General features: G+C 36.7%; 1 protein-coding gene across 1 annotated transcript in view; it reads left to right on the top strand.

Annotated features, from left to right (window-relative positions):
* The window catches only part of LOC121431584 (protein ZGRF1-like), a 43098-nt gene extending 24386 nt beyond the window's left edge, over positions 1 to 18712 (top strand). Inside the window, 18 exon segments of the mRNA XM_041629131.1 lie at positions 580 to 680; positions 682 to 828; positions 1334 to 1531; positions 2360 to 2459; positions 2921 to 3067; positions 3776 to 3890; positions 4482 to 4569; positions 5115 to 5232; positions 6318 to 6480; positions 7469 to 7546; positions 8060 to 8270; positions 8849 to 9034; positions 11527 to 11655; positions 12685 to 12896; positions 15250 to 15378; positions 15828 to 15937; positions 16315 to 16506; positions 17578 to 18712. Coding sequence (XP_041485065.1) covers positions 580 to 680; positions 682 to 828; positions 1334 to 1531; positions 2360 to 2459; positions 2921 to 3067; positions 3776 to 3890; positions 4482 to 4569; positions 5115 to 5232; positions 6318 to 6480; positions 7469 to 7546; positions 8060 to 8270; positions 8849 to 9034; positions 11527 to 11655; positions 12685 to 12896; positions 15250 to 15378; positions 15828 to 15937; positions 16315 to 16506; positions 17578 to 18314 — 3161 coding nt within the window. The 3' untranslated portion in view covers positions 18315 to 18712.
* The last annotated feature ends 2664 nt before the right edge of the window (positions 18713 to 21376 follow it).

The raw sequence follows: 21376 nt of genomic DNA, 5'->3' as shown, positions 1-21376 counted from the left end.
GCTTTGTAATTGTTCATTTCATTCTTTATAACTATGTACCAGGCATATTTTCTATTCTTTATAACTATAACCATGTACCAGGCATATTTTCTATTTTTTTTCTAACCTGCGTAGGGACTCGCATAATTGAGTGAAATGCGCTCTACAAGTAATGTTCATTATTATCATATTATTATTGTCATTTTAGACTGATGCAATATCTCTTCATTTCAAGTCAATTTTAGTCTTTAGTGCATTATTTTGCTTTAGTTAAAATTGATCTATCAATTTCAAATTTGATTTGATTTTTTTTTCTTGTTTATATATCATGTTTAATTCTTTATTGTTTCTCTATACCATGTAATGTCATTAATGTTTTGGGAACTGTGCTTACACAAGGCCACTTGGCATTATTTATGCAGTTCCCCATTTCATTTACATTTGTACTCTTGCTTGTAAATATATTGTTTCTCATACCTTGCTTTATAATTGTTTTTATCAAGAATGAAATAAATGCAAATTGAATTGAATTGAATAGATTTCTTGCAGTGTTCCCGAGTGACTGTAATCTCTGTAATTGTGTTATCATCACATCAACAGAACATCTGAACATCCTCCTTTATGAGCTCTCCCATCGCTACCATTCCACCATGGAGAAGGCTGACATCACCCCTTACACCAAGACCCATCACTCCGGCGACGCCCACCAGGGGACCGGGTGGGGGTGGTTTGGGGAATCCCCCTTGTAAGCATGGCCAGCCTGCCAAGATGGTGTGTGTCAAGAAGGATGGTCCGAACAAAGGCAGGATGTTCTATGTCTGTAACAACCAACGGGAGAATCAGTGCAAGGTGGGTGTGGTTTGGTTGAATAAATAAAATTGAATCAGATAAGCACAGCTGCCAATTACATGTAAGAGGATTTTATCCTAGGGGAAAGTGACAATACATTAGATTTTCCCCTAGAAATAGGGTAAAAGAAATATAGAATAGGATTTTTTCACATTCAAGGTTTGCATCTTTTAATTAGCATTTAAGAGAAATTTTCATCAAAATTGGAAGAAAATTACATTTTGTAATATGTTGTGAAGCAGTTATATGCAGAAATACAAATGAATGAGCAGGTGATGGCATTGATGTTTTCCATTATCTCATTTTATGAAATATTTATAACTCAATTATTTTGTTTTTTACAGTATTAATATATCGAATCCACCCCCCCCCCCTCTCTCTCTTTGTCAAAATAACAGTAAGGATGATTTTCTCCTTACATGATAATTCTATAAATTGGAACTACCAAGATAATACTTCTACATCAATATTTTAGAAGTTAATCTTCTTCTTTCTTCTATAACAGTTCTTTGTATGGGCAGACCAGCATTCAGCCCAGGCCTCACAAGCCCCAACCCAACCTTCACAGTCGAGAGCTAAGATTTCTCTTCACAATGCCGAAAGCATTGAGAAATTTGCAAGGACCCACCAGGTTCATCTGTACTGTGAATGTCAGTTGAGTCGAAGGGGCAGCTTGAACGAGGGACCCCTAGGATCCGCACCGGTAAGAACCCTGTGCAGAGATACTGTGGGTGAGTGGATAAGTCTCCAGACTTGAAATCACAAGGTCCGGGTTCAAATCCCTCTACATCACCCGCATTTTGTGGCAGGTTATTTAATCTACATGTCATTCCACTCGGTTGTAGAGAAATGGGTATCTGGTAGGGAGGAATTTTTTTATGCATTGAGCATCAGGGTTATGGTATGTGGTACCATATAGATGTGTTGTGGCTCAGTAGATAAGTCTCCAGACTATGGACCAGAAGGTCCGGGGTTCAAATCCCACCAAAGCATTCACGCCCCTTGCCATGGCGTTTATCTACATTTGCCACTCTCCAACCAGGTCCCTCTCTTACAACAAGTTGCGGTTGATATGATCAGTCGCAACTATGAAATGCCAGCAAAGTCAACATATAAAATGCATGTTTGTTCAAGAGATTTTCTAGATATGAATATATATCCATGAATTCATTGATTTCTTGACAATTTGGTGTGTTCTCCTTTGTTTATAAAAGACATTTTGCATAATTCCTGTAAAAAAATTGTGGCACTGATGGATTTCCATAGAGTTACGATTGATTTGATCAATTGTAACTGTAAGACGGGGCCCAGGTGTAGTAAATGGGTACCCGGTAGGAAGGAATTCATTGAATGCTCAATGCACCTGATCGGGGCAGCCGTGCCAAGGCTGGGGTAATAGTATGTAGCGCTTTAAGCGCTGTATAAATGTTTCTTATTATTAATCGTAGCAGTAGTACAAAGATCCTTGATAGAAGAATTAAATCAAAACTAGATGGTACAACAATTTTTATTCTCTCTCTCTTTTGGTCAGTCTTGGATTAAGAAATACAGAGCACAACAGCTGAACAATACCACCAAGAAGTTATACATCAAATTAGACAGGAAGGAACACTCTTCTACCTATGCCAAAGGTATGTAGCTATATCAGAGATTTAGTTGTCTGTTATAAATTTTGTAATGAAATAGGAAGAAAAATATGACATGACTATAAAATAGATTTCTATTAAATATTTTAGTATACTATCTTTGTCAAGAATATTGACAAAGATAAAACAACTCTGACATTCCAGAGAAGTATGGACTGATATTTTTGTTTGGTGTAGAGTTAAACCTATGTTGACTTAAGAGAATGCCACCCTTATGAGTGTATTATTATGTATCATGATCTTTGTTTAAAATGGAATCGATATTTACATTATGGCTAAGTATTGTCAGAAATCCGATCACAAAGGACGGATACCAGGGTTCCTGCAAGACTGCATAGTCCAAGTTATATTCTCACATGTTAATTTTAACTTCTCATTACAATTTTCGATAAAAATGTTAACAAAACAAACTATGACTGTCATTCTGATTTTTGTTATAATTTCAGATGACCTGTGGATCGTAAGTCAAGATTTGACCTTTGACCCTGCCTGTTCCTTTGTGGCCAAGAGCATGTTTCACGGGCCATCATCGACCAATGAGATTGAGATTGAACCTCTGACTGGCTATTCTCCTTCTAATTGGTCCAGAGACGGTAAGCTCCCTCTGTATAATTTGACCTTATGACTCTTGAGCCAGCAAAGTCCCTTTGTTGTAAAAGTATACTTGTATTGTTTTCAGAGTCTATTTTTATGGCGTATCTCACCGAGTGGCCTAATGCTTGCAAATGTAGTGAAGTTGGGATATCGCCAGGGTTTTATTGATCACAATGTATTTTACCCTTATTAAACTGGGGGGGGGGGGGCAAGTCAATTTGACGACCCATCCCCCTCGACAGATTTCGTCACTTCACCGTCCCGAAAATTTTTGACTGCGCCACTCGCTGATTTTTTACTATCAAGTCTTGCACTTCTTTTGAGGCCAAATTTGCGACGCCCGGGTATGCGGTTCCGAAATTACACAACATTTTGTAAGTGCATGAGAGAAACAAAATTGCTCAAAAACGTGATTCCGTGAACAAAGTCAATACAAATTGTGTTTTTCAACAAAATATCATGAATGTATGATTATTTTTCATTTTAATGGTTTAAATGGATTAATTTTATGCTATTTATGATAGCAATAGGGTCCCCAACAAATTTCATCGGAAAAAAACAATAAAAAAGTTTGAAAAAGACAAAGAAATAAGTAAGAATTAAAAAACAATATGTTCCAAAGGAAACTTTTAAAGGGAAACAAAACGTACAGATTGTCATTCTATACAAGTGGTTGTTGAATCAGATCTATCTGTATTTGTGTACAGGTGCAGTGTATGGAATCCTGGCTTGCAATGCTAGCTCAGAGCTGACTTGTCTTGAAAATCTCCAAGAATATGTCAACCCAAGGACGTTCCCCATCCTTCCTCATCTTATCAGCTGGTAAATATACTAACTCTCCAATTTTATGACCAGTCACTATAGTAAATTGGTCTTCAAAATGTTAAATTTAAAGAATAAAGTTATTTGAAACTAATTCTTCCTCTTCATACTGTCAAAGTTTAAAGTTGTAAAGTTGTGGAGCATTGTGGCCCACTTGATTTATATTTTTCTTAGTTTGAAACAGAGGGTCGCGGAGTCAAATCCCGCCATGGCGTAGTTTCCTTCATCAATAAATTTATCCACATTGTGCTGCACTCAACCCAGGTGAGGTGAATGGGTACCCCGCAGGATTAATTCTTTGAATGCATGAGCACTGAAAGGCAGCTCGAGCTAAATCCGTGGTAATAATAAGACGAAAAACGCGCCTCAGAATAGAGTATTTCTAGATAAATGGCACTATATAAATGCCTACTATTGTTATTAAAGTTGCATAAAACAAAGTGTTCTTTGACGCTTTTTTTTCTGACTGTTTGGAAGTTTCACCAAGATTGCAAGGTTTTGCATATCTCATGCTCAAGTGAACCCCGAATTTCAAACGTTATTTTCTCTGTATTATTCAAAGCTCTAATTGACTTTCTGCTATATTCACAGTGAGCCAGAGAAAAATCCCTCGTTCCATGGTCCTGCTTTCGTCAAGCCTGCAAGGTCTCGTCATCTCAACCTCCCATCATCACTCATCGTGAGTTTTATATTACAGATAATATTATCACTGTTTAGATGAAGTAGTATAGTCAAGTAGACAGTACATTACCTAGAAAAGCACAAGACTATGTTTTTTTGTTGATTCTCGTTCTAGATGGGTAAAGTAAATTAATATTGGTTGGCCACCTTCTCAACCTTGAATATTTTATAAGAATTAGTCTGGGCTGGGATTACAGTCTGTATTGATGAACCTTGAGATTCTCAAAATTCTGGCCTTCTTCATGTTCCACATTCTAAGGAATCATGGGAGAACAAGCTTCCGCTCATGCTTGATCGAACCCGCTTCTCAAATATTTGAACAGACGTTGGTTTCAACGTGTGTTTGATTAGCAGTTCTCTCTCCATTTCGCTACTCTCTTTGTCTTCTTAAGTACCTTCATGCATTGTTACCAGAAAGAGGCAATAGTGCTTTAAAAATATAAGATTTTATTTTTTCTTTTTATCATGATCATTATCGTGATCATTCTCATTATTATTATTTTTAGAGTTTTTATTATTATCACAACATCTATTTCTTTTCAGACTGAGCTTGTTGAAGATACCATCAGATCATATCATTTGAATCCTGACCAATCGTTGGCCTTGCAGCAAGTATCAAGCATGTTAGAAGAGGACAATCCACCGGTTACACTCATACATGGTAATGATTACTCCTATTTCAAGCAAGATAAGATGTATCCACTTGGTCTACTATCAGATGGTCTAATTCTCATAATGTTTATCACCATCATGGCTAAACCCACTTGTTCTATTTTCAATCTGTCCCAATTGCTTTTGGTCCAACCATCACATAGTCATTTAGTCTAATGTTCAATGGTCTAATTTCCACTTCAGTTCATGGACCTATTCGCACTTTGTCAAATAAATAATTCATGTTATCATATAGACTGGAATGGTATCAGACCAAGTGAATATTATAAATAATGGTAAAATGGGCTTAATGGCAATTTGATAGACCCATTGGTTGGAGATGGACTAGGATTAGACCATATGGGATGAGACCAGATGGAAAGTGGACAAAGTGGATGTACGCCAATTATTCACATGTAATAGATGTGGAGCAGTGGAAAAAAAAGAAGAAAAAATTTAAGTATGAAGTTCAGAGTTAACTCAAGCATGAGGTGTACAATCTCAGCGAAACTTCCAAGAAGTCTGCAAAAAATGGTGTTAAAAAAACTTCTTGTATCTTCTCTTTTATTCAACTTTACAACTTCAAATTTTGACAGTATGAAGAGCAATCACTTTTTCAGATAAGCCAATTTTCTAGGTTTTTTGCTTTTGGAAGACCGAATTACTATCTTGGCTATTGAAAGATAACCTTCCCTGGTGACTTATTGTAGATTTTTTGTATTTACTACAGCAAATTCTCTACAGAGCACCAATTTCTTTTAAAATGCAAGTCAAATCACAATGGAGAGCTGAGAGGCTTTTGTCGAAAGTTGATGGACCGGGACAGCATCGGAATCTCTTGACTCTGGACAAGGACATATTTGCAATTGTTCGTCCCGTGCAAATCTTCAGATGATCTGCTGTCCCAGTCCACGAACTATCGAAAACATCCTTTCAGCTCTCCATTGTCAGTTTAATTGCATTTTCAAAGGAATCGATGCGTTGTAGAGAGTTTCTCCGCAGTAAATGAAAAAAACTACCGATCGTTAGTTTTGGGGTGGTTGGTCGCAAATGTGTATAATAAAACACCACTAGTTTTGTCCTCACCTCCTTTAGGTGTGTTTGGTGCTGGTAAGAGCTACCTCTTGGCTGTCATGGTCCTTTTCTTGATCAAGCTATTCAACCTGCATGAAGAGAATGAACCTACAGGTCAGGATGGTGGATGGAAGGTCCTCATAGCATCTACGACAAATGTAGCTGTAGATAGGATACTCCTAGGGTGAGTCCAGGGCCCTGTCTTACAAAGAGTTACGATTGATCCAATCAATCGTAACTATGGAAATCCATCAGTGTCATAATTTTTTCTACAGGAAATTTGCAAAATATCCTTCGTAAACAAAGAAGAACACACCAAATTGTCAAGAAATCAATGATTTTATGGATATACATTCATATCTAGAATCTTTTTAACAAACATGCATAATGGATGTTGACATTGCTGGCCGTCCGTAGTTGTGATTGATCAGATCAATTGCAACTCTTTGTAAGACGGGCCCCAGAATTACACTAATGTTGTTATATTCTTTTATATAGGACATGTAATAATGTGAGTACACAAGTAAAATGATAATCCAATTCAGGATTGTGTATCGCTTCATATCAACTAAAAACCCTGAAACCACAAAGTTTTGCTTGAAATGCTTCAAAGAGTTTACAATCAGGGATTTGAGTAAATTTAGATGGACCCACTTTTAACCGAGTTGAAAGTTAAATGTAAATCTGCCATTAATGCAACAAGTTCATTTTGTGAATACATTAAAATTCTTCGGGTGTAGTTTGCTCCTTCACTTTGAAGTAGAAGACCTGTTGGGTGTTTTATAAAGCTGTTTGTAAGTTAAGAGCGACTGGTGATCCTTTCTTGTGGTGAATGGTATACAACAAAATGTTCATTGGGATGGTTCAACTCATAGGAAAGGTTCACCAGTCGTTCTTAAAGTCGCTCTTAACTTACGAACAACTTTATGAAACGGCCCCCTGCTCCTATGCAATATGCTTGTAGTCGTAATCTTATGCTGTGGCTATTGAATATAGGTACAATATATGTTCTTCAATGTTCTTTTATGGCACAGTGGTATTAACCTAACCCTGTATATGTTTGGGTGTTATTGTAGGATTAAGAAGATTTACAATCTTTGATTAGTTTAATTGTTAATGTACATTTGTGTACAATTTTCTTATACAATGCTTTCTATTTCTTTTGCTTTCAGACTTCTTGAACTTGGATTTGAAGATTTCATTCGCGTTGGCAGCCTTAGAAAAATAGCTAAACCAGTCCTGCCATACAGGTATTCTTGTGTATATTTATGTGTATACCTCTTTCTGTCTTGCTTTCTTCCCATTTAAGAAAAATGTGTTGTTTTATATTAGTGGAAAGAATATTTTTTTTATCGTGATTTTTTTTGGGAACTGTTAAATATCAAGGCTTGCATTTTTCTCTACCGGGGTGCACATTCAACACTTCACCTTTTTTAAAGACTACATGTACCTGTGAAACATACATGTACATATACTTGGAATCTTCTCCATCATCATTTATAATCTATTCATAGTGTCCATGCTTCGGACAAGGAAAACCAAGAGATGAAAGAACTCTAAGATATTTTTAGGGAGAGCTCACCCAAAGTGAAAGGCATTCAATGAGGAGGAGCATCACAACTTCCCTAAAAAATGGGCACTGGAGAACTTCAAACTCCAGCAAACCTAACTCTTTTTGGTGAGACATTCGAATGCTGAATGTTTTTTTAAGTACAAACGCTATGAAGCATCTTGAATGTTGATGTCATCTTTTCTTTTCATAGTGTCCATGCTTCGGACAAGGAGAACCAAGAGATGAAAGAACTGCAGGAGATGTTGAAGGGAGACCTCACCCAGAGTGAGAAGCAGTTGGTGAGGAGAAGCATCGAGAGACAGAGGCTCGGAAAGAACAAGGAGATGCTATCAAAGGTCAAGGTCATCGGGGTCACGTGTGCAGCTTGCAGCTTCCCATGCATCAAGAATTTAAAATTTCCTGTAAGTTGATGGTACTTGTATTTTGTATGTAAGTTATGATATAGTCCACATGCTGAGAATTTTTCATTCAGATTGGTCTAAAGTTAATCACATGAGAAAGTGTAGTGATTATTCGTGATGATAGAACTTGTGTATTTTGCTGATCACTTCAGGCTGGAGCATCATAACACATTGTCAATGAGTGTGTTGTCCCTTGATTTTTATTTGTTCCATTTTTCCCCTGTCCCATTCCGTTGCGACCCTTTGATGTGTGACTGGTTCAAGAATTTTTAGTGATATGTTATAACATGTGATGATTACATCATCACATTTGTAGCCTTCTCTGTGGATTTGTTTGAACATTAGAAGCTAGATTGGAGAACCACATTACGCAATCTCTACCTTACAATTAGCAATCTATTTTTATTTGTATTTCCAAATCTCTGTATTTCACCCTCATCCCCCCTCTTTCTCTTTGTATATATCTATCTTTCTTGTTCTCTTTCTCCTTCTATCCCCATCTCTCTTCCTACCACCACCCCCCCCCCCTCTGCATATATCTTTCTTCTCTTTCTCTTCCCCCCTCTCTCTCTTATCAGGTTGTATTACTTGATGAATGTAGCCAGATGACTGAACCATCCTCCCTGCTTCCTATGGCTCGGTTTGGATGTGAGAAGCTAGTTCTTGTTGGAGACCCACATCAGCTCGACCCTACCATCCAAGGATCAGAGTCGGCTCACAAATCAGGATTGGAACAGACTCTCTTTGATCGACTGTCTCTCATGGTAATTTGAATATTTATGATTTGTTTTCAAAATGACGATAATAAAATATTTAACTTTTACAAACTATGCTAGCCTAGAAACATAACGCCTTAGTGTCACCCCCACACATGGCCATTGAATACAAAGTGCCTATTCCCCATATGTGGTGTTAGGGTGGAAGATAGTACAACTATTTCTGAAAGTGACTCCAAGTTGATTCTTCTCTCTACCGCATCCTCCTGTTGCGTTGGCTTCTCTTTTCCGTCTTGCTTGAGTTTTTCCTGCACACCGTCCACTGATCCACTATCGAAGCTCAATGGTGTAGTGGTTCTGACTCTCGCCTTGCAATTAGAGGGTCGTGTGTTCGAATCCCACCATAGCCTAGTGTCCTTTGGCAAGGCGTCAATCCACAATTTGCCACTCTCCACCCAGGTGCTAACTGGGTACCCGGTAGGATGCGAAAGTCTATGTAGTATGCCTAGCAATTGAGTCTTGGAACTCTTGTTGGAATGCTCCCCAGGGAGTGGAGAAGGTGCATACATTGTATGCGGGCATGCGAGGATCCGATGACTGGGGTAATAATATATCCGTAAAGCGCTTAGAGACATCGTTCCGATGTGTTAATCGCTATATAAATGCGGAATATCATTATAATTATCTCTTATTCCAGTTGCAAGACTGGGCGTTGTGGCGTGCGCCTGTAATCCAAGCTGTGGGGAAGTTACAAATTGATGCAGAGATTTGAGGTTCGATCCCTGGTCACATCTTTCGGATAGTGACGTTAAAGGTTGGTCCCAGATGTAAATAACTATATCTGATTGATACACGTCTGACAAAACTCAAATACACACACACACGCAAATCTTACCATGTCAGCAAGATTCTACCATGCATTCAGCTTTATAGCATCAGTCAAATTGGTTCCAAGTTGATTTTGATGATGGCTTTCCTTTCCAGTGCCTCATTCACCAGCACATCTCTCATGATCAGTGATGTTTTCCCGCGGTTTGCATGGTTTTGGATTTGACATCTGGCAGTCTGTTACCATGCTTGTGTCTACGTTTTTACAATGCCGGTTTGCAGGTTGACGATACAGTGTGAAAAGTTTACTCACAGTATTAAGTCACACGTATTGTGTCTACACTGTCCTGTGTTGTGCTTTAATAAGTATAATCGATATCTGCAACCACAACACTACATTTTTTAAGACTGCTTGCATTTGTTATAAATTTTTAATAAAAATTGTTTAAAAAAATATATGAAATGCACAAAGGTTAAAATAATGGGTAGCGCCTCGGGACGCTTACGCTTGTCGAACAAAGTTTTTCCTTTACAAAAACAGCAGCAATACAAAGAATATCAACAGTACGAATTAATTGCATAGAGCTTAGACACTAAAGACATTTCCAATACTGAGGAAAATAATGTACAATCTATTAAAATGCATTTAAAAAAAATATCACAGTACATTTCAATCTAGATGTAACTACATTAACTGTAGTGGTGGGGGAGTTTACTAGCTAGTTCCTGCTCTTCTGTGGCTAAAAAAAAATCATTCAATTTTCAGTTTGTCCACATTTTGGCTTATGGAATCAAAAATTAATTAGGTAGGCTTCTGTAAATTGCAATATAAGTGGGCTTCATATCATATACAGAGCTGCCAAGTAGTACAGATTTTCAGTATTTAGTACTGAAAAATGAGAAGAATACTGATGGTTTCATTCAAAATACTGATTTCTCGAGTTTTAGTTTTATGTGTTGTCCTATGGTATTGCTTTGAAAATACTGATTTCCTTGCCAAAATACTGATTTTCAGCTTTAAAAGTACTGAAATGTTCTTGTTCAGGTTGGCAGCTCTGCATATACCACATGACCAAGAATTTGCACTCTTTATCCTATTGAACTCTTTGTGAAATTCATACTTGTTAACATTGCTATCTCCTCCTGGAATTTGGCGATCCCGATATGAGATTGAGAATGACACACTTTAGACTTTAGTGGGTTAAAGGGATGGTCCGGGCTGAAAATATTTATATTTTAATACATAGAGTAGAATTTACTGCGCAAAATGCCGAAAATTTTATCAAAATCAGATAACAAATAATAAAGTTATTGAAGTTTAAAGTTTAGCAGTATTTTGTGAAAACAGTCGTCATGAATATTCTTTAGGTGGGCTGATGATGTCACATCTCCACTTTCCGTTTTCTTATGTTATTACATAAAACCATTTTTTTTTCATTATTTCATACTTAGTGTGAATAATATGTCTCCCTTATAATGAAATATGTTGCAGCAATAAATATCTAATGCACTAAATCAGTTGTCAATCCAATTTTTCTAGTTCTTGGAGAAAAAATTTGAATAAACCTAATTTCATATAATAAAATACAAAAGAACAAGTGGGGATGTGATATGTTACTAGTATCCGATCTTGATGAAATTCTACTCTATTAATTAGGCTATAAATATTCCAGCCCGGACCACCCCTTCAGTTTCATGATCTTTCCATACAGGGTTATGATCCTATTATGCTGAGGACACAGTATCGCTGTCATCCCTGTATCAGCAGCATTGCAAACACACTCTTCTACGATGGACAGCTATTGGATGGGGTCATCGAAGAAGACAGACCTCCTTTGCTGGTGAGAACTTCATTGTTTTGTCTAAAGTGATGTGAAAGATAGAAGAAACTTGGGGGAAAAGAAGGTAGAAATGGATTAGAGAGAAGGATAAAGTGGAACAAATAACGATGAATATTAAAGATTTTGTTGAAGTTTGGTTCACAACACAAAAAACAAAAATAACGAAGAGTTAGTTCGAAATTTTCTGGCTGCTAACTGCAACCTCGATACAAGCTTCCGAATGTCTACGACCCGATCATCAACCATTACGTCTCTAAGGTCAAATCAGGTCACATCGCTGATGAAACTTGCAGTTAGCAGCCGAAAATTTTGAGGTAACTCTTTGTTATTTTCTGTTTTTTGTGTTGTCTTCAACAAAATCGTTTTTTTTACCAACACAGATGAACTTTAATGAACAATGAATATTGAGGGGAAAAGAGAAAGAAATCATTAAATATGAACCAGAGGAGAAAGGGAAGGGAAAAATGAAGTTCCTGGGGAAAAAAGAAAAATGAAAATAAAGAGATAAAGAAGAAGAGGCGGGAAGGAGATGATGAGGAGGAGATGGCAAGGAGGAGGAAGAGGAATAAGGATGAGAATGAGAATGAAGGAAAAAGAGGTGAAGAAGAGGAGGAAGGAAGAAGGGAATAATAGAAGGTTCTGTCCATTAGGGCTAGCTAAATACATGTACTTGTATCATATGTCCATATTCATTTTATATAGTGGAGCGTTGTGGCCCAGTGGATTAGTCTTCGGACTTTGAAACAGAGGGTCGTGGGTTCGAATCCCAGCCATGGCGTAATTTCCTTCGGCAAGAAATTTATCCACATTGTTCCGCACTAGACCCAGGTGAGGTGAATGGGTACCCGTTCAAGGATTTATTCCTTGAATGCTTTAGTGCCTATATGGCCGCTCAGCTACAGCTGGGGTAATAATGATAATGTACCAAGTATATTTCAGCGCCTTGAGCACATGATCAATGTGGATTTGGCGCTTTATAAATACTCTATATTATTATTTATTAAAATGACGTTCTATCATTTATTTCAGCCCAACCTCCCAACTCTCTGTTTCTTCAACATCTCCCACGGTCGTGAGATGAGCTCAAGGGATGGTAGTTACTTCAATGACCCCGAGGCAAGCTTTGTGGTATTCCTCATCAGTAGCATGATGGAGATGGGGATTTCCCCATCTGATGTAGGGGTCATCACACTTTACAAGGCTCAAGTCAGTAGGATCAGAATGCTCCTCCAGACATCAAGGTAGAAAGGGAATTTACATTCTGCCAAGGAACAGATGAATGGATGGATGCATGAATGAATGAATGAATGAATGAATAAATGAATGAGTGAATGAATAAATACATAAATAAATGAGTGATTGAATGGCTAGGTAGGTAGGTAGATAGATAGACAGACAGACAGACAGACAGATAGATAGATAGATGAATAAATGTTTAACTGTATGAATAAATATGTCAATAAATAAGTATGTGAATAAATAAATATGTAAATATAAAGGCAATTTTTAAAAAGCAAGATAAAGATAATAATAGTAATGTTAATGATGATGATAACATGTATAAAAAATGAAGAAGAAAGAAATTTATGTCATCCATGGTTACACATGTCCACTTCATTACACATTCAACCTAATGGTATTTGTAAAGTGGGGAGAAACTCGTTCAAATTGAAAACCCCTCATTGGTAATTGGAGTAATGTTTCACAAAGATTAATATCAGTCCTTTCATATAACAAAGTTGCTCTCGGCCAATTAGATAGATGTCTTTGGCTTATGACAGTTGCCGGTAAAAGTAACATCCACTTTAGGAAATTATTCCCAGGGGCCCGTAACACAAAGCTTAGCAATGATGATAGAACATTTTTCTACGATTGATTCCATTGACTACAATGTACAATCAGTTGTAAAAATCAAGCATACGATCAATCGCTAACCTTTGTGTTACAGGGCCCAGGTGATAATATGTGTTGCTATTACAAATGTTCACTCAAGATCATGGTTTTCTAAGAGGATTGATATAACCTTGAAGGATGGGTGTGAATCGTACAAGATTAGGATTAATTAGGGTAGACTAGGGGTACATCCAGGGAGGTGGATTAACCGATAGCTTTACAGTGGATTCCTTCAAGATGCGAGATGTATCAATAGGATTTATAGATATATCACAGTCAATTAATTGATTAGGGGGTCTGATATGGAAAGGGTCATTTATAGTAGAATGTTTAAAGGACAAGTCCACCCCAACAACAAGTTGATTTGAATAAAAAGAGAAAAATCTAACAAGCATAACATTGAAAATTTCATCAAAATCTGATGTAAAACAAGAAAGTTATGACATTTTTAAGTTTCGCTTAATTTCACAAAACAGTTACGTGCACATCCCGGTCACTATGCAAATGAGAGGACTGATGAACTCACTATTTCTTTTGTATTTCATTATATGAAATATTCTAATTTTCTCATTATCCTGTGAAACAAAGTTTTATTCCCCTAAGAACATGTGGTATTACCACTGTTATAACATTTTATGGTTCAGTTAAGTTGGTCCTTAATGTCAAATTGGAAAAAAAATGAAATATTGTATAATTCAAACAATAAAGAACAAAAGAAATAGTGAGTGATGGACATCATCGACCCTTTCATTTGCATGTCACTGAGTTTCAGCGTTATGCTTGTTAGATTTGTCTCTATTTATTCAAATCAACATTTTTCTGGGGTGGACTTGACCTTTAATAAACACCCATACAGGTGTGAATTTCATGAGCGCCCCAGGTGTGAATTTCATGAGGCCCTCCACTCCCCCCTCTGGGTAACATTTTATACCATTTCCATACACGTGTACTTTTGATAAGCCTAAGCTTCCAGACACACCAAATTACAGATACATTGTGAAAATTGCAAGTGCGGTATTTGTAATTAATCTCTATACGGATATAGGGATAGTGATTTTTTTTTTTTTTTTTTCAAACCTGTTCCAGTTCAAACTTGATCTGAAAAAGAAATTCTGTTTTCTCATATAAAATGTACACAGCAAAAACTTTGCATAGGTATTACAATGAATTTACACAGAAAAGTAAGAGCCAAATAGATTTTCTGATTCGATTTACAGGTAACTAGAAAATCACTGCCCATTACTATGCAACTCAGTGTTCTATTTTGTTTTCATATTCAACAACAATAGTTAGGTAGAAAAATTTATAACAACAATGAACTACTCATGTTTATGAGGTGGGGGGAGTTAATGTTATTTATCTATTGAGGGCATTTTAGTTTTGTCTCTTAAGTCTGGGGCCTGTTGCAGAAAGAGTTGCAATCAATTGCAACTCTAAAAATCATGCGCAACTTGATTTTCAACCAATCAACAGTGCGCATTTTGGACTTGCGATTGATTTTTTTTTACTTGCGTTTGATTTTTTTTACTTGCATTTAAACGCAACTCTTTCTGCAATGGACCCTAGTTCTGGTAAAAGTTGAAGCACTTTGAGAATTCTCCTATCCTGTCCTGTATTAATCTTATTTTGTGTTGTTCTGTAAAAAGATCGGTTGAGGAATATGATCAGTTCAATTTATTTTGCTTGATTAATTTTTGACAGCACTCAGAAAAGCAGTGAACTGAAAGCTATCCAGATATCCACAGTAGATGCTTTTCAAGGTGGAGAAAAGTCCATCATCATCTTGTCTTGTGTACGGACACAAAGAGTAGGATTCATTGACTCGGACAAGTAAGTACTTGAAGATAATATTTATTAGTTTGTTATTACCACTCAAAGGAGATAGAGAGATCAGAGCTGGGTCCCATCTTATAAAGAGTTGCAATTGATCCGATCAATGACAACTGGAAAGCCAGCAACGTCAACATGTGAATTGCATATTTGTTCAAAATATTTTCTACATATTATGTATATTCATACATTCATCGTTTTCTTGAAAATTAAGTGGACTTCTCTTTGCTTACATTGTGCAAATTTCCTGTACAAAAATTTATGACATTGATGGATTTACATATCATTGAGGTTACTTGGATCAATCGTAACTCTTTGTAAGATAGGGACTAGAAAACTTAGAAGGGAAAGCCATTCTTATCATTTGTGAAATTTAGAAACTGTCAGATAATGCATCTGTCTTCACTTCATGTTTGTATTTAATATCCATGATTTGCTTTCTGTTACAGGCGTACTAACGTTGCGCTGACCCGATCTAAGAATCATCTGTTAATCGTTGGTGGAATGAAGATGCTGTCAGATAACCACCTCTGGGGAGAAATCATCCACAAATGTCAAGGTACTGTAGTTGGCAATTGATATAACCAATTGTTACCTGTATATTTTCACAAAAAATTACAAAATTTGGGAGACCTTGGGAACAGATAATGAATTCAGTCAGAAACTTCATTTCATTCCCCTAAACTTTACCCCCCCCAAAAAAAAAAAGGATGACACATGATAAAATTATTTCTGATTGTAAAAGTAAAAGTGGACCAAAGTTATCTGCTAATGCTAGAAAGTCAATATGATGAAATAAGGAATGTGGAAAATATATTCTGTTGTATAATAAATGTGATTTAAGAAGCATTACTGGTTCCTTATTTGCAGGTCTGTGATCATTTTGCAAGCTCTGATATCATGTGATCTTTATTGCCGTTGACCTTGTATTTACAGAGCACCCAGGAGGAATTCAAGATTCCAAGGTATTCCAGAAGAAGTGGGAGGAGAGACTAAGGGAACTGAAACAAGATGTCGACCCGGAACCGGAGAAGAGGCCTCGGAGAACGAGAGGGAAAAGAAGAAAGCTAGAAAGGAACGAGAGAGAACACTCACCAGCCATGTCACTGGATAGTGATGATGATGATGGTAAATTGGTTTTTTTTCAATGTAGTCAATTTAATAAATGATTAATAGATAAAATAGAAAGGATGGAGATAAAAAAATCAGATAGATAGATAAATAGATAGCTAGCTAGATAGATAGATAGATAGGTAGATAGATAGATCAATGAATGGATGGATGGACAGACGGACAGACAGACAGGTAGATAGATAGATCGATAGATACATGTAGATAGACAGAATATGTTAGAACAAGTTAATCAATTATGTAAATCTGTCAGATTCCATCTAAGAAACATATCACAGATAAGAAAGTACATAACTGAAGAAACCTGCCACAGTGCTGTTCGTTGTCATATTTTGTCCAGATTAGATTACTGTAGTACAGCCTATTAACATGTGTCCCCCAAGTGTATTTGAAGCGCCTACAAAGTTTACAAAACTGGGAAGCCCGTATTATCTTTAAGGTGGACCGACGTCATGATCCTGGCCCTTTACTTAAATCTCTTCATTGGCTCCCTGTAAAGAAGAGAATTGTCTTTTAAGATAGCCTTGCTTCCCATAGACCAACTCGCCCTAATCTCCGTTCATCTAAAGACCCATATTTGCTTGCCATACCCAAAACTCGTACAAAAACAGGTGATCGCACATTTAGTGTTACTGCTTCTAAAGAATGGAACAACATCCCCACTTTCATTATATCATCAAACTCTTCAGATCAATTTAAGAAACTTTTAAAAACATACCTCTTTTCCGATTAATTTCTTTTGCATATATTTGTATTGTAATTATTATGTACCTTTGTTTGAAATCGTTTGTAAACGCTGTGTTATAGTTAACTATGGAGAGCGTACTAAATGCTAGTTATTATTCTATGAGTGACAGTTTGCTGAAATTTAGGGTTAGGGAGCTGGGATTTTAAGAAAGGGGATCACTTGAAAATTATTTCCTCTAACATTAAGAAGATATGTTTTATTACCCTACTGACAAATAGATATCTTGCTCAATATTCAAAGGGTCTATCAATTAAAAGTAACAGAAAATACCAGCAGTGGACAGTAACCTATCTGTTTCTTGAATCTTTGTTTCTTTCTAGATGATTTTGTAAGCAGTGTTTCTCCCTGTTTATCTGGAACCAGCAAAGATCACGAGCCAGACACCTCTGGACAGGACTGTTCTAAAAACACAATACCACTTCCCCCAGGATCACCCCACTCAACCCTAGGTGACGATGACCTGGTCTGTGTGGATCTGAGCACCCCTCCAGAAGATGTGGAACTCAGCAACACCAGATCCAGGATGGATGCGAAGGAACCAGCTCCTGTACCTGATGCCACGTCTGTAGCTTCGCATCTTGCCCCAGAGGTGGACCACCCTCTCCGCCCACCTCGTTCATTCCCAGTGGATGATGACCTGTCTTCTGTAGATCCACCTGATCCGCAATTTGACAACACCACCAGATTAAAGATGGACTATGCCGAATCAGAAGCGGGTGTGTCCTCTGCAGTCCCTGGTACCTATCCAGGAGACAATCTTACATTATCACCCAGGACATCCACAGAGGAGGATGACTTGCCCAGTGTAGATATAGGTACCCGACCAACGGTCAAGGACCTCGGAAATTCCAAGTGGACATCAGAACACAAGACAACTTCCTTTCCTGGAGATGATGCTACTCTGGAGGAATGTAGAGATTCAGTTGTGCAGGAGTTGGTGAAGACACCAGAGGCCAGTTTTTCTTACTCACCCCTGGAGCATGTGGTAGAATCTGATTCAGAGGAGAGTGGAGAAGACGACCTTCCAAACTTTGACATTGGAAATATCTTTTCATGATGATATAGTCTTCAGTAGTGCAGAAAACAGGGACTCTGAGACAAGACTTATTTGGAAATTAAGAGCTATTTATAACATTCAGAATATATTGATGGTGTAATGACTTCATTATTTTGCTGCCAACAGCAATTGCGGATATCGTGTAGTCATGCAGTATACCTGATTAACCCATAGAGGGACAGAGTCTCCTTTAGGAGATTTTGTGGCATGTTTTCTTTATCCAAAATTTTAGCAATCACACATGGAATATAAGAAAGAGAAAACTACCAAAATATTAATACCACATTGCAAATGTGCTATTATCATAAATTTAGCTGATGTTATATCCATATTTAATTATTTTGAAGTAGAAAAATTATTATTGTTGCTGATATGAGGAGTAAAAGAAGATTAATCTCTACTTTGTACCTCTATTGGTTAATTGGAGTTCATCAAAATATGTTACCTGTCCATTTCAAATTTACAAGGACAACTACAAAACAAAAAGGAACAACTGAATAATCAGATTACAGCTTTATAGTGACATTAAATTCACATTTATTATATTGCATCGTGTCACACACATGCTACATAAGGGACACATAATGTCTTTGTGCCAACACTTGTGTATATCAAACAAATATTTATCAATTATATAAAATATATTAAATAAGTCTTAATATCGAATACACTGCCGTGATTCATACCATGATTCTGCCAATATATTTAATAGTGACATCTAGAAGAAAGGATAAACTAATATCCAAATTGTAAAGTTGAAATCATATTTTTACTTTAGCAAAGAAGTGCCAACTCCATCACTTGATTTGTTTGGAGGTAACTACCATAGATATGATAACATTACTCATTGGAAGTAATGTCTATGTACACATATGAAGTAACCTGTCATTAACGTCTCCCCAGAAAAGTTTTGGCAGTTTTTATGACTTTGTTTGACGAGTGAATTTTTAAAAAGTATTTCCTGTGCTGTCAGCTACACAACCAATTATTTTTGTTCCAAAGCACTATCATACATTCTGGACAAATATGGCTGCCCTTACATCACTACCAACACTGATTCTCCTTATAACATGCTTGATTCTTTGATTATTCTTTGAATACAAAGTGTTATCTTAATAGCCCACATTGAAATAACAGTGTAAAAAGGTTACTTTTTTCTGATTATCAAATGTGACAAATCATATGAATCAATCATGAATAACAGGCATATTCCTCTTTTACACATAAATTCATCTTTCATAACCTCTTTGAATATAAAATGTCTATTCATAAATAATGTAAAACATAAATATTAATGTCAGAGAGAAAATTAAAGAAATTTACAAACATACTCCCAATTCCTAGAAAGGATTATTTATAGGCAAATGAAGACTCGCTTAACCCTATCTAGGCCGGGGTATTTTGGGAGTTCATATGGCCGGGGGGGGGCCTCCCAGGCCCCCCCCAAGATCTCGGCCGTCGACCGCGCGATCACGCCGAAAATTGGCATGCTGGTTGCCTGGGACATAATCTCCAAGATTGTATAGTAATTTTTTTCGTGGGAGTCGCTATTAAGTGATTATGCTAATTTATGTGTAATTAGTATGCGAAATCATACTTTATCCTCTAACTCCCTAAATAAAGCTCCAAATGTACTAATTTTTGGTATAGAAACTCTTTGTGGTGTTCTTAGCAAGTGTACATGAAAAAAATTGCGATATCAATTCATTTTCTTATGTATTTTATTGTTTTTTGCAATTTCTTATGTATTTCTTTGTTTTTTGACCTTTTGTTTTTCATTGTTTTTTCAATGAAATTTGTTGGGGACTCTTCTGTGATCATAAAAAGCATAAAATAAATACATTTAGAGCAGCAAAACTAAAAATAATCATACATTTATGAATTTTGGTTGAAAACACTATTTGCATTGACTTTGTACACGAAATCACGTTTTTGAGCAATTTTCGGTCTGACATGCACTTACATAATGTTGCGTAATTTCGGAACCACGTACCCGGAGGACGCAAAGTTGGTCTCAAAAGTTGCGCAAGACTTGAAAGTAAAAAGTCAGCAAGTGGTGTGGTCAAAAAATTTCTTGCGGCGAAAATATTGCGCGATTTGTTGAGGGGGGGGGGGCCTCCGAGGCCCCCCCCCCCCGGCCTAGATAGGGTTAATGAACATCACTTTCTGAGCTTTAATCAAAATTGGAAAATGTTGAGATACAAGGTTTTAAAATTGTATTCATGATACTTTGTAAATGCAGTATTCATATAAGAGTTAAAGTTGGCCTTAGCTCAATCTTTGACAATTATTTATAAAAATATACTACTAAAAACCTTCGACATTATAAATTTTAAGTTGCTTTTGCACTATTTTCTAAATCTTTATAAAAAAAACAACTTAACCATTGCACAAGTAGTAAAAAAATTGAAAACAGCATTTCTAACAAATTGAAACCTCATTATGTGCGAGTGTCTGCATTATATAACGGGCTTTCCTGCAATTTATGGAGTATTTCTACCACACAAGAGTGCCCTGGACAGAAAATGTAGAATCCCTTGTTAGTGATCAAGGAAGCCCCTAATTACAAAACTGCATGCCTCTGGACTCCATTATTGTGTGTGTAGATGTTAATACATAATAGCTGTTGGGAGAAAATAAATTTTAACCAAGTATATGAATTAAGGATATCTCACAAACCTCGAAAACATTCCGACTTTGGATGGCAGAATCTGCATGGTTACATTTCTGAGCTTACATGTATGATTTTTCTACATGTACTCCCATCTTTTTCTCTGAGTTGAGGAAAATTGTCGTAAGGTTTGCTAGACTGTGTGTATTAATACAAAAGCTAAACATTTAGGAAGATATGATTTTCAGATTTATTTTTCTTGCAGTGTAAATGGGACCTACTGGTAAAAGTTTTAAAACATTATGTAGCACAAGCATAACCACATCCTGTTTGGTCAATGAGCAATAAGTGGTAAGAATGGTATTAAGAAAATGTATGGAAAATATGTACATGTACCTCGGTTCAGGAACACACTGAAAACTCAGTATCAAATATGTATTCCTTCCTGATA

This window comes from Lytechinus variegatus, chromosome 18, assembly GCF_018143015.1.
Source record: "Lytechinus variegatus isolate NC3 chromosome 18, Lvar_3.0, whole genome shotgun sequence".
NCBI lineage: Eukaryota > Metazoa > Echinodermata > Echinoidea > Temnopleuroida > Toxopneustidae > Lytechinus > Lytechinus variegatus.
Note: the sequence above shows the minus strand (reverse complement) of the source record. Positions and strands in the feature narration are given on the sequence as shown.